At 34.7% G+C, this 15,825-nt stretch overlaps 1 protein-coding gene across 1 annotated transcript; it reads right to left on the minus strand.

The window, feature by feature from the left end:
* Positions 1-460: 460 nt before the first annotated feature.
* LOC9324479 lies at positions 461-1,756 on the minus strand. The gene is made up of 3 exons (XM_002888370.2): positions 1,597-1,756; positions 657-1,276; positions 461-573 (listed from the first exon to the last, which is right to left on the minus strand). The coding sequence occupies exons 1-3, from the start codon at positions 1,754-1,756 to the stop codon at positions 517-519; spliced, it is 837 nt and encodes a 278-aa protein (XP_002888416.2). The 3' UTR covers positions 461-516.
* Positions 1,757-15,825: the final 14,069 nt, after the last annotated feature.

The following is a 15,825-nucleotide window of genomic DNA, read 5'->3' on the forward strand; positions in this document are numbered from 1 at the left end:
CGCCTTGATACACTTACGTATTAACCGTCTTCCTCCTCGTTTGAAGTCAAATCATTAGGTGTCACAAGCGAAGACAATAAAGGAAGAGAAGAATCTCCCAAAATGTAACGAGGAACCAATACTCCATTCCCAAGTTTGGTCGGAGCTCCATTGAGAATTAAACCCGAATCTGTGAACAAGAGACTTGTAAAAAGCATCGTGAGCGAGACAGAACATTGTGACCAAGTTTGAAGAAATGGATGATTGTTGTTATTCTATGTTGTAAGATCTTGATTGGTTAAAAAAATGCTTGGTTGATTCGATTGTGATCTAATGATGTTACTGAAAAAAATGCATTCAACAGAAAGAAAAAAAAAGAGAAAATGGAAGTTAAAATTGCATTCAATATGCATATTTTGTCTCAGACCAATAACATAACAAAAAATAGTTGAGAAGAATGAAAAATAGACCCTTAAAACAGACCAAAAGCTTTTACAAAAAAATAGACCAAAAGCTTCTTCTACCCTCCCTCCAAGCTCAGTTCAAGCTCATTTCCTGCGTGACAGTTCCTTGAGAAGGTTCACCTTGAGGAACCTGTAGTAACAACACAAATAAAATAAGTTAAACAAAGCATATAAAACATAGTATATAGACACATTAGATAATGAAACACAAACCTCTTTCTTCTTCTTATGAAACCTAGAGTTGTGATTAGCCGCACCACATACCCCACAATGCATAACTCGTTTCAGAAGCTTTGGTTGCTTCTTTAAAGGAGACTCATTTTTTCCTTTCTTTCTTTTCACCTTCTTACTCTTTTTTTTCCTGCCAGGCTGTGGAGGCTCAGGAGGTGGATGCACTGGAGGAGCTGTTCTAACAGGCCAAAACCTTGCACCTCTTAATGGAACTAGACCCTCTGTGTAGTTCCTCTTCCACTGGGCTGTACGAAACCAGTGGCAGACGTAATCCTCGGCTTTAAGTTTCAACTTAAGGATAACACCATATGCATGTACACATGGGATTCCTGTGATCTCCCATTTCCTACAGCTACAAGTCCTCTGATTCAAACTCACACGGTAAGAACAACCAGACAACATAGCTAAAAACATTTTATTTGTACTTCTGTGAACCTTAACTTCTGCAGCATCTTCAAGCTCTTTTGCAAGATATGCTTCCACATATGGTGTACATAAACCCTTGTGATCATGAGATTTAACACTTCTTTTGGCAATACGTACCATTGCAAGTCGAGCAATCATTTCTAACATAGGCACCAGTGGCTTCTCTCTTGCTTTGACTATCGTATTGTTAAATGATTCTGTGGAGTTGTTCTCAACATCTTCAACATAGTGGCCAATTTTGTAGAAAGCTCTACACCAACTCATTGGGTTCTACTTCATCACATCCTCATAAACACCCATATCATATTGCTTCAATTTCTCTAGGTTTTCTCTATACTCAGCCTCATTGTAACTCCATGCTAGATTCCAGATAAAAGGCTTCATCTGTGATTTCTTACCATGATTTGCCTTTAAATTTCCATATATGTGTCTCACACACATCCTATGTTCAATATGGGGTAACTCTATCTCCACAGCTCTAATCAATCCCTGTCACTGTCGGGAATGACATCGTGACGAATACACGGCTCATCAATGAATTCGATTACTGCTTGCTCGATGTTGAAATCATTTCGTGCGGTTTGGTCTTCTAGATTTTCATCATCGGGTTCCTCATCAATAGGAACATCGTTCATCTCGCTCTCTAGAACTGACATCGATGAAGATCAATGAACTTGCAGGTTTTGGTTTCGTGAGGAAGGGTTTTTGATATGGGGACATTTATAAGTTGAGGGATTTTATGATTTGGGTATTTAATCGGGTTTGGGTTTCGAGTTAAATTTGTTTAGGTTTGGTTTAAGTTTGTTTATGCTGGTTAAAACAAGATTAGTCTACAGTAAACCAACATTAACCCAACTTTATGTGAAAATTAGTTTTGAACTTTCATTTTATGTTGAAATAGGTTTTTAACTTTATATCTAGGGAGAAATAATTGTAGAACTATGATTCTGGGGAAAAATAGAGAGAGTGTAAAACTTTGGGTGGAAGTGATGTTATACGAAAGTTTTGGGGGGGAATTACCTTGTCGTTCCTAATATGTTTACAAACTGTCTTAGAAATATATAAAGCCCTTTTAGAGAAGTTTTGCTCATCTATGTTATTTTCGAAAATTTATCTAACACATTTAGTGCGTTAATTCACGTAAAACCATAACCTAGCTACCAACCCCGGTTCTAAATATATTTGGACATTTGGGCAAAAAAAATTTTTTTGGATTTTTTTGAATTTTTGGTTAAAATCGGGACTATTTTGTAAATAACTTTTGTCTTATTTTAAATTTTCAAAAAAATATACAGGCCTTTTTATGTAAAAGAATATAATTTTGAAAATTTTGGGCCTATTTATTAGAAAATTTCATGTCTATTTGCAATTGTTTTTCAAATATGGGCCTTTTTCATAAATGTTTTTAACAAAAATCTATGGTCCCCTCGGCCACTGCCCCTCTGTCCACTCTTTTTGGTCCGGGCCTACTAGCTACTTACTTTAATTTTTGCATTGTGATTTACTAGTGACAAAAAATTCTTAAGAGTAATGTTGTAAATCCTATCTTTAATATATTCGATTTTCTCTGATTGTTTGCTCAGATCTCACAAATCGATTTAGAACCTCAGCTCAAGAACACGATTAAACAAGAAACAATAAAGAACCTGAAACTCAATTTGTTAACCCGATTCAGCGAGATCGTTGTGATCACGCCTACATCCGGAGCCGAATCAATCCGGCAAATTCACTAGAATAAGAAGGAATCAGCTCAAATCCGACCTTACAATAGTCAAACAATGGTGGTTCTCTTTGCTCTCTCTCACTCGATACAAGAACAAAGAAATATGAAAGTGATTATGAAGTTAATGAAGAAGAAACTTATATCATGTATGATGTATCTCTGTATAAAACATAAGACCCTCCAGGGGCGGATTTAGAACTATATTTAGTATAGGGCATTGTTATAACTAATAATTAAATTATAGAGCATTTAAATAAATTTTACACTAGTTATTCAAGAAAATTAAAAATTTAGAGTGGGGCATATGCCACACCTAGTCTCTTCTTGCATCCGCCTTCACTGCAGTTTAAGATTTCTCTTGACTTTATCACATTTGTCGGTTTAATCAGCAATCTCCAAAACCGGAAATAACCACATGGTTCAACTCTTATTGATCCAATCAGACCGACGAGACCAACCTGAAATTGAATCAGACATATAAACCATGACACTCCACCTTGATTCAATTTCCTTCCTTCTATAGCAAATTTGCACTGACCATGGATTTAACCTCCGGCAAAGACGACTTCTCGTTATATTTAGAATTTGAATCAGTCATATGCCACTGCCAGCTTGCCACTCAATACAAAATTATAGTAAAAACTGGTCGTTACTATAAATAATTATTATCTTGGATTTTCTTCGCGATATTCGATTTTTATGTTTATTTGAGTTTATTAGGCTTTATTGTATATATTGTTAGAACTTATTTTGATTAGTTGCGCTGGACTATTTTTTCAGGTAATTTTCAAAATTGAAGTTCGTTTGAATGAGAAATGGAGATCCAAAATAATTAGCTTGAAAAGCTTAAGATTTTGACTAAAGGTCAAAGTGATTATTTTGGATGTTAGAGGAGAAACCCAAATACACATGGGCTGGATTTGGGTTTGAGACATGGGGTTTTGACTTGTGTTAGTCAAACACAATTGTCTTCTCCTTTAATTTGATTTTGTAACATTTGTGTTAATGACAAAATCAATTAGAAATGTGTAACCTATGAGCATTGATCATGAGATTAATGGTGGAAGATTTCCTCTCTCCAAGCAAGACATTAAATGTCTTGACCTAGTCTCCAAATCTTTTGTAGACTATAAAAGAGAGAGTCTTGGGTCTCATTCATATGATGGATCAAAAAGATCACAATCTCTTTCCTCATCTTTTCTCTAGTTATCGAGTCTGAGAGTATACACATCACTAGAGTTCGTTAGCCTTCTGATTTTGAGTGTTGCAAATCAGAAGATGGTGCGGTTGTATCCTGAGATTCTGATTGCATCAAACCGTCACATTATGGACAATTAAAGAATTAAGGAAAGACTGTCTCGCCTCCATACAAACTGTTCTTTTTTATCAAATATTGATATCGTTGCTGTATTTTTATTATGGTTTTTATCATCATCTATTACAATCATTCAGTTTTGCCACATCGTAGAAATCGTTGTCTTACTTATGTTGGTTGGATTTATACGGAATTTGAATTGATCACGAACTAGAGTAAAATTCAACACGCCTTCTTTTTCATATCGATTTTGTTTTGCGGAATAACGAAGGGAGAAAAAAAAAAGTAATCTGGAAATTAGAAAAAATACATTGAATACCAATATAACTACTTTTTCTTGTGATCTACGTCTTTGAGGAGACAACATTCCCATAATATATTTATCAAAGTACAAGAGCTTACAAAAAACAACACTGATGAATTTCAATATATATAACCGCGAAGGAGATGAAGCTTTAATTTGTTTAATATTAGAAGAAAAAAGTGCCATTATTCTAAAACGGTTCCTAAATCCTAACAACCCGTTTGCAAGTGACTCCCTCGTAAGCTACTTAATGCCCCAATTCTGTTAATGCTCTATAAAGTCTCTGAGTTCCATTTGGGTAAAACTTGACCTCTCCTCCAGCAAGAGTATTCTCCACACAAGGGCTATTTAATCCAATGATACAATTTGAATTACGTAATGAAAATAAAAATATGAAAATTAATTAACAAAATATAAATAATGAATTGAAAAGTTACATATTATATAAAAATGATTAAAATCATACAAAAATGATATCTGGACATTAGAAAAGTAACATACATAATAACCAAATAGCTAAATCTACTAGTCTGGCATCTGCAATATGAAGAAAAATTCGTAAATAGCCTCAATTTTTTTTTTTTTTTTTTTGACGAAAAATTACCTCAAAATCTTTATATTGAACATCATTATCCTCCTTCATTTCCGTCATCACCTCATTGCTTTACGAGATGTTTCGTCCCTTGATGCTTTTCTTGTCAGATGAATTTTCCCCAAAACGTTCCAATCATGGAACTCGGAGTGATCGAGGATGAAGTGGCACCGCCTTCGGAATGAATTCTAAGTCGTACCGACGGCCTTATTCACTAAAACACTCTTTACAAAAAGTTATAATAGGGAGAATTAATAGTTAGAAACTAGTTAACTCACCAAGATAGAAAAAATTTACTTACTGATTGGTAGACCTTGTCCAAATTGGTTTTTGATATCTTTCGGGATTGGATTAACTTGACTGCATGAATCCTCAGAGAGCGAAAGCTTAGATAATTTCTTGTTAACCTTCTTCTTGACAACCTTGATGATGGTGTACTAATTAAACCTTCTCGTTGACAATTGTTCTGTTGGACTTCCTCTTAGAAGTCACCTTTAGAAGGGTGATATGAGGTAATCTTTAGAAGCGTGGTATGAGGAAGAAGTTCTCTTCTTCTTCTTCAATCTCGAGCCAATCCGCATTTTCTCCCGCGAGCCCGAGTTGCTCGTGTGCGGCCAAAGCATCCGCCGGGTCCAGACTTGTGAGCCCTAGCCGCTCGTCTCTGATCAGTCGTCGTTCACTTTCTCCGCTTCTTCCTTGCTTCGCTGCCAGTGTGTGTGTGAGGAGATATAGATATCCAAGCTTCTAGTGTCTGAGAGATGGATCCATAATCTAGATCTAAACCCTAAAGTTCCTAAATCTTACATCTCTGAAACCTTAGTTGTCAAAACTACTAGATTTAAAAAATGTGGTACATTTGGCAAAAATCCATTTTTATAAAACCATTTGATATTAATTTTATAATAATAAGTTACATGATTTTGTGATAAAAGAAAGTATATGTTGCATACAAACGATTTAAACATTAAGCTAATACATTTCCATTTTTTATGATTCAAGCTAACCATAAGTTAAAATTTTGTCTGATTAATATTGTATCAATTATAGTTTGCTTTTGTATGTCAAACAATATTTTAGAATTAAGCAACCTGGTTTGGTTTGATCTTTGCAATTTTCCAATATTAAAAACTTGGCACAAAAGCATTTGATATTAATTTTATGGTAATATGTTGCATACAAATGATATGATTATGTGCTAAAAGATATGTAGAATACAAATTATTTCAAATAAGATAAATACATTTCCAAATTTTTTTATGGAAATTGTTTTAGTGTATAAAAAGAAAATATGATTATTGGTCCAAAAAGATATGTGATAAAATATTGTATAAATATTTTACTTTTATATGTCAAATAAAGTTCTCATTTATGATCATATTAAAGTTCGTCAAATCTTGAACTGAAATATCATTAGATTTTTTACATTTTAAATTTCAATGATGGCAAAAAGAAGTCCTCCAATCTCACATTTGCTTTTTGCGGATGATAGTCTCTTTTTCTGTAAAGCAGATACAGAGCAGTGTAAAACGGTGATGGATATTATTGGAAATTATGGCAAAGCTTCAGGGCAAGAGATAAATTTCAATAAATCTTCGGTCATATTTGGTAAGCGTGTAGCACACCAAAAGAAAGATGAACTAAAACATTTCCTTGGTATTACTAAGGAAGGTGGAATGGATACTTATTTGGGTATACCAGAGAGCCTAGGGGGCTCAAAAAATAAAATCTTTAATTACGTTCGGGAAAGACTTAATGAACGGATTAATGGTTGGTCAGCTAAATATCTGTCAAAAGGTGGGAAAGAGACTATGATCAAGTCTGTTGCTTTGGCTCTCCCAACATATGTTATGTCTTGTTTTAAACTTCCTCAAGAGTTAACATCTAAGTTAACAAGTGCTATTTCTAATTATTGGTGGAGTTCTAATGGGAAAGACCGTGGAATTCATTGGATAGCATGGGAAAAAATGTGTATGGATAAAGAAGAAGGAGGTTTGAGTTTTCATTCTCTAGATACATTTAATGATGCCATGTTGGCTAAACAGTATTAGAGGTTAATCCAGTATCCAAACTCATTAGTAGCTCGAGTGTTAAAAGGTAGATATTTTAGGAATGTTCATCCTTTAAATGCTAAAAAGCCAAACTCTCCATCGTTTGGATGGAAGAGTTTTTTTTCTACTAAAAGACTCGTTGAAATGGGTGCAAGATGGTCTCTTGGTTCGGGTTTTAACATATCGGTATGGAGAGATCCTTGGATTCCCGATGTTAATCCACGCCCCGCAAATGGCAGAGGGAATTTGTTGCTTCCAAGCCTAATGGTTAACCATTTAATTAATCCGGTTACTAAAGAATGGCACCTCCCAATTTTATAAGAATTCTTGGATCCGGTGGATATTCAAATTATTAGTGGACTAGCTATTAGTCAAGTTTATAAACCAGATAGGCTTATTTGGCATTATACAAAATCAGGAAAATATACAGTAAAATCAGGATATCGGCTTGCTCGAAGTTTGACAGAAACGACCGAATGGGGTCCAAATTATAGAAAATTACAAGCACAAGTTTGGAAAGTCAAAGCTCCACCAAAAATAAAACATTTCTTATGGCAAATTGCTTCGGGATCCTTGGCAGTTACCTCAAAATTAGCACAACGAGGGATTCATTGTGATATTATCTGTAAAAGGTGTGAGACGGCAGAGGAAACAATAAATCATGTTTTATTTGAATGTTCTCATTCTAAAAAAATATGGGAATTATCCACAATACCTATGGTTTCAGGTTCTTTTCCTCTAAGCTCGGAATTTTCAAATCTAGATTATCTTTACTGGAGGTTACCACCTCCTCTAGATGGGGGAGAAAGAACTAATTGTTTTGCTTGGATTTTGTGGTTCATATGGAAAGACAGGAATAAAAAAGTTTTCAAAGGAATTCAATCTGATCCCACAGATATTTTAAATCACGCTTTGAACGAAAAATTAATGTGGGAAGATGCTCAATTGGAACCGATCGAAACTAGTATTGATACGGAAATTTTGGAAAGCCCTATCCAATCTATAAGATGTCGGATTGATGGCTCTTGGAAATCTTCGGATCCAACTATGGGTATAGGATGGTGGTGTTTTCAAGGAAATGATCAAACGATACTACTTGGTGCAAAGTGCCTCCGGAGATCCCCCTCCCCCCTTCACTCGGAGATGGAAGCGTTAATTTGGGCCATGAAGAATGTCTTTTCAAGAAGGATTGATTGTCAGGCGTTTGAAACAGATTGTTCAGAGTTAGTCTCGATGGTACAATCACCTGAAAAATGGCCCGCTTTCTCTAATCTGCTAGATGCTTTTGGACTGCTCCGTGACTCTTTCCCCTTATTCTCGCTTTCTCTTATACCTCGTTTATGTAATGTTAAGGCGGACTGCTTAGCCCGTTCTTCTAGACTTTTATTTTCCGAAGTTACTTTTGTAAACACTACTCCTCCTAATTGGGCAACCAATCAAGGTGTTATTTAATAATTAATGTGTGGTTGACAAAAAAAAAAAAAAAATTCAATTAATAATATATTATTATAGTTAAAAAAATAAAAATATCCAGCAGAGATACACTACTCATTAAAGTATTATAAAAGAATGAAAGTCTATATATATGCTTATGACGCAATTTCTTACAATATCTGTAATTGGAGACTCAAACATCTCTGACGGTTGATTAATTTTTTTTCTCTCTCTCGCTTCTACCTGTTCGCCCTAGCCGTCAAAGCCATTTTCTTCCTCTCTTGGCCGGCGATTGGTGGCTTCCATAGCACGGTCGCCCGTCCCGTTCACCGTAGTTTCAGCTTCTTCTCATTAGTTCATCTTTGTTGTTAATTTTGCTTCTCAAACCCTAGTTTCGCCGTCTCCTCCCATTGTCCTTTCCTCCCTTCTTTGGTGGTTCCGACGTGGTGACTATCATGGAGGATGGGTGGCGTATTGGTGATCTTCGTAGACGGATCTGTTCCCCGGTGGAACTGTCTCGTTTTCTCCGATCTGGTTATAGAGGTCTGTGTTTTCCGATCTGTTTCTAGTGTCTCAACATTCAGCTCTGTTCTCGTTGGTTGGGGAATCGGGAGTTGATTTGTTGCATGTTCCGGCTGGTTCCGAGGTGGATCTGAAGAGTTCAAGTCCTGGATTTTGTTGGCTTTGCGGTGGTGCTGTCTCTTGTGAGGCGTGTATTTAGCCGGCGTTTCGTTTCCATGACTTGTTTCTGAACATCCTTTTGGTGTTGCAGCAACGGCCTCTTTGTGTGCGGATTCTTCCTCTGTTAGTGAGTTTGGATGACTTCTAGGGTTTGTGTTATGCTGTGTTTTTCGATTTGTTGTGATTTGAAGCCTTAGGTTCAGCTTTTGGGTTGGCTTGTTTGACTCCTTGCTCTGCCTCTCTCTCTGTCCTCCTCTTGGTTTTCGGTGTGGTGATTTGGCGATAGGTTCTGTTTTGTGGGTTCTCCATTCAGATGCTAGCTTTCTACAATGGCATCTACTAGCTCTCTGTTGGAACCTCGTTTGGTTTCTCGGCTGAGTTCTGGACGTTGTGGTGGGTCGATCCCTTGTCCTTCTCTTTGCGTGGCGTAACCAGTTTTTAGTCTGTAGGTGGCTTTGGCTGGGTCTACGAAGGTCCGTGTGTAAGGATGGTTGGTCCTATTTGGCGTTTCCCCTCTCGGATCTCAAGGTTTTCCTTGATCCTCCGCTTTCTCATTCTCATTGGCTCTAAAGTGGTGGTGGTGGTTAGGTTCTGTGTTCTGATCTTCTTGCTTCGTCGTCTTCGTTTCTGCTGTGGAGATGGTTGTGTGAGCTCGTTTAGTTTCCTTCTCGAGGCTCCTGTCTGTTGTCTCTCCATGGCGTAAAACTGTTCTATGGAAGTGTTAGTCGACTGCTTGTAGGGAAGAGTTGTCAGTGTTGTGGCTTTGGAGGCTTTAGCTATTATTCCTTTAGTTGTAATCTTTGTATCGTTAGGCTTGATATGTTTGTCTGCCTCTTATGGCCTTATGTCTCTGGGGGTTTCTATGTACCTGCCGGCTTTGTCTCCGAAAGGTTTCCGTTCCTTATCGGCTTTGTATACCTTAAAATCGCATTCTATCAATGAAATCCTTTAGACGAAAAAAAAAAAAAAAAGACTCAAACATCTCTAATCTTCTTTGTGCTCCCTTCAACATTAGAGAATTATGACTCACCATAAATCTTGTTGCATTAGGTTGAGGCTTGTCCTCAAAGAGCCTGCGTTGGTGGTCCCAGTTTGTGTTTTTTTGTTTTTGATAATATGTGAATTTATATACCAAAAAGGAACGAATGTTGTTTACTACAGCTTGGCGAAGCTAAATGGTTTCTAAAGGCCCAAAAAAGAATAAAAAAGCCTAATCGAAACAAGAAAAATAATAACCATAACCACTTAACCAATTACTCAAAAGAGAACCAGAGGGAGAGAAGATTCCTGAATCTTTTCCGTTGAATGCGGGCAAGAATGATGTCTCTTATGCATCGGTCAATTTTCTTGAACAATTGAGAGTCAGAAGTAACGGTGCCGTTGTGGAGCCGGTTGTTTCGCTCTTTCCAGATGAAGAAGATTGTTTCTTGCGTTGTTATACACTTCAGAGTTGTTGCTTGAGACGCTGGTGATGACAGCCAAGAAATGAGACAGGACCAGTCCGTTATGTTGTAACCGGGCTGGCCGAGACGTGTAAGAATCTGATTCCAAATCTGAATACTATAATCACAGTGAAGCAAAAGATGATCACGTGTCTCCGATTGCTGGTTGCAAAGGCAACAAGATATATCTGTAGTAATACCCCACTTTGCCAATCTAGATCGGACCGGTAGCCTGTCAAGATGAGACACCCAAAACGTGAAAGCATGTTTGGGAATGTAGCCTTGGAACCAAACTATTTTTGCCCATGGTTGATATTGACTCGTTGGACGGAGCCCCAGTTTGTGTTTTATTATTCACCGTCTTGTATATTTGGGGTGTCTTATATATGACTCGGCCAAAAGTTATAATAGCTTCTATGAATTTTACTATAACAGAGAATCCTACTAGTGCGATGTGGGATTTACTTATCAGAACTCCCCAAAATCTTCCTGGTTACTACATCTGTCTCGAAGGAGACCTTCAAGCTTTTTTAATTTACAAACATGTTGTCGTTGCTACTTCAGTCCCTCAAAGGTTACAATAACTTTTCTGTTAAGCCGATTTATCTTAGTTTGTTGTTTCTTTATTCTCAAAAGCAGAATCATTTAGGGAATTTATAAACTCTATTAAGCCGATCCCGATACCTGAGGAGACCAGGATCCGATACGATCCCTGTTGATGAGGATCTAGATACCATGTTCATTCCAGATCTGAAGAAGGATGTGATATGTGGACTCTCTACATGCTTTTAGAGCTAAGTGTATCGGAAGACTAAGAAAGTGTGTAGATAGCTAGATTGCATGTTACCAAGGTTGGTAGATGTTGGGGCATGGTTGTTGATAATTGATGATTGTTTGATTGTTAAGGTCATGTATGATATTTCTAGGTTGTTAGATTCCATGTAGCTGGTCTTTTTTTTTTTTTTATGGGAAGGAACACTGGGACTAATGAATGTTTAGGGTTATGTGGACAGATATAATCATTCTACTGAGTAAACTCACACATCTCAAAATTAAATGTAAATAAGATTTCTAAAGAATTATGTATCAAAATAGTCGGTAGTGATGATGAGCATTAAAATAGTCGGTAGTGATGATGGGAAGTACATGTATTATACTTGATTCGGTGGGAAAGGCCGAAAGGGTGTCACAGTCATCATCTTCGTTAGTAACTTAGTATTAATTCATGAACAAACTCAGGAAAGAAAATATTACTATAACATTTCGATACAAACCATAAAATCAATACTTAAAAATGAAAACGTATTGCCAAAGAAAAATATCAGAGATGAAAAGATATTACTACTTGAAAAAGAAAGAAAATATAATGATCGCGTTATTGTCTATATTTTTTCTATAATAAAAAGTCAATTTTCAAAGTTTTGAAAACATGAATTGTTTTTAAAAATATAAGAAATTACTAGATTATTTTACAAAATCTCCCTTAACAATTCAACTAAAAACATTTGACCTATATATTTTCTTTTGTTTGAAAAATAATTTGACCTGAATATGACGGAAACTTAAATTGATTAGATACAATAATGGCATATTGGCCAAAATCAATAGCAAATGAATTTTAAATTTACAATTCAATCTAGGATAAAATTCAATATCCTTTCATAATGATATACGGTCAGAATTTCGAAACAAATTGTGCAGTTATTTTCAATGGTATAGTCTTTTGAAAACTTGCATGCTTTCTCCAATCTACTAGATGAGTTGGTCTGCTTCGTTCCTAATTTGTTAATTTTCCATAGTTGTTATCTACAAGACAACTGCTTAACCAAGTCTTGTCGATTTATTTTTTTCTGATATATCCTTTATAGCTACTTATCCTCCTAATTAGCCCACCAATTAAGAAATAGTTTTCTAATGAATATGTTTGGAAAAAGAAAATCTAGTATGAAGTGGCAGTTTAGATGGAAATAACTAATTTTATTATTATATATTTGATATTTATCTCTGACCCGTAAAAAGTAGTTTTAGTTGCCTTTTTAATAAACTACAAAAATTTATAAGCCCACGGAAGCAAAACTTTTGTTTTTATGTTTTCAGATGTAAATTATGTTCATTCTTAGCGTTGTATTAAATAAGATATTAACTCTTGAGTTGAATTAGTCGTTTCTTTTGATTCATATATAATAACATTGACGGTGGAAACACTCTTCTTCGTCCATAAACTATATATCGATGTCGACATGTTCCCTATTATACTCTATATGATAATTTATACAACGTAATAACCAAGAAATTGCATATTGCAAAGAAAGTCATAATCCCTTATATATTAATTGAGAAGCATTTTTAAAAAATAACCTTACCCTCATGTGTGATTAACGAAAATGCCATGCTGACGTGTCGTTCTCACAGAGCTTCTCAATCCATTTAATTAAAGACCCAACATTTATTAGGATATTTACAGATTTTGCCATTAGTTTTAGTTATGTTTATTTTTCTAATTAATTTATGCTTTTTATTTAGCTCAATTAATTAAAACGAAAATACAATTAAAATATGTAATGAAGAGATACAAATCTATACAAAATGGAGTACCTAATATTTTGTGTATCTATTAATATAACAAGATATATATCATGAATCATGATAAACACAAAACATTAATACATAAATAAAAAATTTCACTAATCTTGATAATTATTAATACACTATTGTTTATCTAATAATATAAAATTCGAACACCTTCAATATAATTAATACATTAAAATATATCTAATAATCGTTTTGTCCCGCACATAGTGCGGGTTATTATCTAGTTGGATTATTATTGTAAGAAGTCTATCTTTTGTTCAATAGCTTATATATAAACCGGTCTAGTACTACTGCTAAGAAAACATAAATCGCCTTAATATACATGCAAAGTTACATGACATATACAAGAAGAATGAGTTTAAAAATGTCAAGCAATACTCTTCTTCTATCTTTGTTCCTTTTACTTCTCTGTCTCTTTTCAGAAACTGGAGGGAGAGAGACCAGTCACCGGAGATTAGGTCAGTGCCTCTTATATATGTTTTTATTTCTATTCACTTGTTTTATATATCACTATAGCTCAAGTTTTCACTGAATTCGTTTTCACCTGTAAAGAAGATGTTCCCTTTATAATAGCAAACTAGATTTTAACCCGCGGTACACCGCGGGATGATTTAATTTTAAAGTTAGTATAAAATATTTTGTAAATTGTATCTCCTTATAACATATTTATTTATATTATAGTTTACAATTGTTATTAAGTAACGGTATATCACGAGTCCACGAGATAATTATTAAAAAACTGAGGATTTAACCCGTATTAAAGCGGTATATAAATATTGATTCAAATTTGGCCGCCATATAAATCATTTCCGAAATATAACCTTTTCTGTAATTTCTTAACCCGTCCTGTGATTTGTATTAAAAAATAAGGATTAAACCCGTATTGAAGCGGCGGATTAATGATATTTTAATCTTTTTATTATTGTTGATTCAAAAACCCGTCCCGCCAAACCCATCCCGCCAAAAAACTCATTTATTTTATTAATGTTCTTATTTATGATATGATTCTGAATCATTGTCTAAATATTTTAATCGATGTAGAACGTTGAACACACATTTTTGTCAATTGGATAATATATGTCCGTTTTTTAAAATTTCGAATCACAGTATATGCAGAAAAAAAATTGATTTTTTTTTTTACTTTATGTATTATATGATGATTCAAAACAGTTAAAAACAAATCAAACAAAGATGATAGGAGAATCATAATTATAAATCTTAATCAAATCTTCTAAAAATCTAAATTATTAAATATGGAATATCCGGTGTATGAGTTGGGTTAAATATAACCTGACCCAACAAATGTTTTGTGAAGGAATTTTTAAAATGGGTCGGATATCCGATATACCCGAAAGTTTTTTTATCCACCCGTCACAAAAAGTGCTGCGATTATACTAGTATAGATGATCAATTATTATCTATATATAAAATAGATGTACGAAATTAATGTAAACCAATTATAGAGATAATTGTATTAAAGTTATTCGACAATTATGCGTCAATTTGAAAGTACCAATTTTATATACTTTTAAAATACAATTTCTCTTCTGTAGAATTATATCAGCCAAATAGAAACTTAAGTTTATTTATTTTTTTGTACAATCAATAATCAATAAAAATGAAATTAAAAAAATTCACATATATTTAAAAAAATTAATGTAGAATATAAATGTATATCATAATTTGTCAGTCATAGTTGCATGTAAATGATATATGTGGTTTGCATTCATTTTCATTCAATTATAAAGTTGTTCTATGATGCTTCAAAATGCTCTTTAATGAAATTATAACCTTTTGAGTACTTTTCCATTATTTTCTAATAACTATGAGGTTATGGGCATAGGCGTGTAAATCCTCTCACGTGAGAGATGAGAGCATTTAATATAGTTCTCTCTCAAGTGCCACTGGAACCAAAGATTTTTAGGTTTTGTAATCGATACTGTAGGGGTTATTATCAATTTGGGGCTTTGTTGGGCTCAAACTTTCAGTTTGAGAATTTATTACACAGCCTTTCAATTTGAGTATTTTTGAGCTAAAGAAAAAGACATTTTTACCCATGTCTTCTTCATCTCTTTCTCCTTCTTCTCCCAACCACAATCACAACCACCGTAATTCTTTTCTTCTCCGACGAGACTACTCGATTTCCGACAACAATCATCACTAGTCTTGCTCCGTTGAATCCATCACCGTCATCATTTTCAACGCCATCAACACCATCTCCTTCTTCTCCTCCGATTTCCTCCGTCACTAACACCGATCTCCTCCGATAAACTCATTCAATTGATTTTGTTTTGAATAAAGGGAGCTAAACCCTAAGGGAATCATGTCTACTAAACCCAAGGGCTCTCATCATAGAGATTGATGGAATCAAAACTTCCAATTTATTATCAAATGTAAACCAAAATTGAAAAATCCAAAACACAAAACATCTCTGCTACCAACACCATTTCAATCCGATGAGTTCAAATTGATTACGTTTTAAATAAAAGAATCTAAACCCTAAGAGGATTGTATCTAATTAACCCAAGGGCTCCAATTGAAAACATCAACCCAATCAAAAATTTCAATTCTATCTTTAAATCTAAACAAATTTG

This window comes from Arabidopsis lyrata, assembly GCF_000004255.2.
Source record: "Arabidopsis lyrata subsp. lyrata unplaced genomic scaffold ARALYscaffold_2, whole genome shotgun sequence".
In the NCBI taxonomy this organism is placed as follows: Eukaryota; Viridiplantae; Streptophyta; class Magnoliopsida; order Brassicales; family Brassicaceae; genus Arabidopsis; species Arabidopsis lyrata.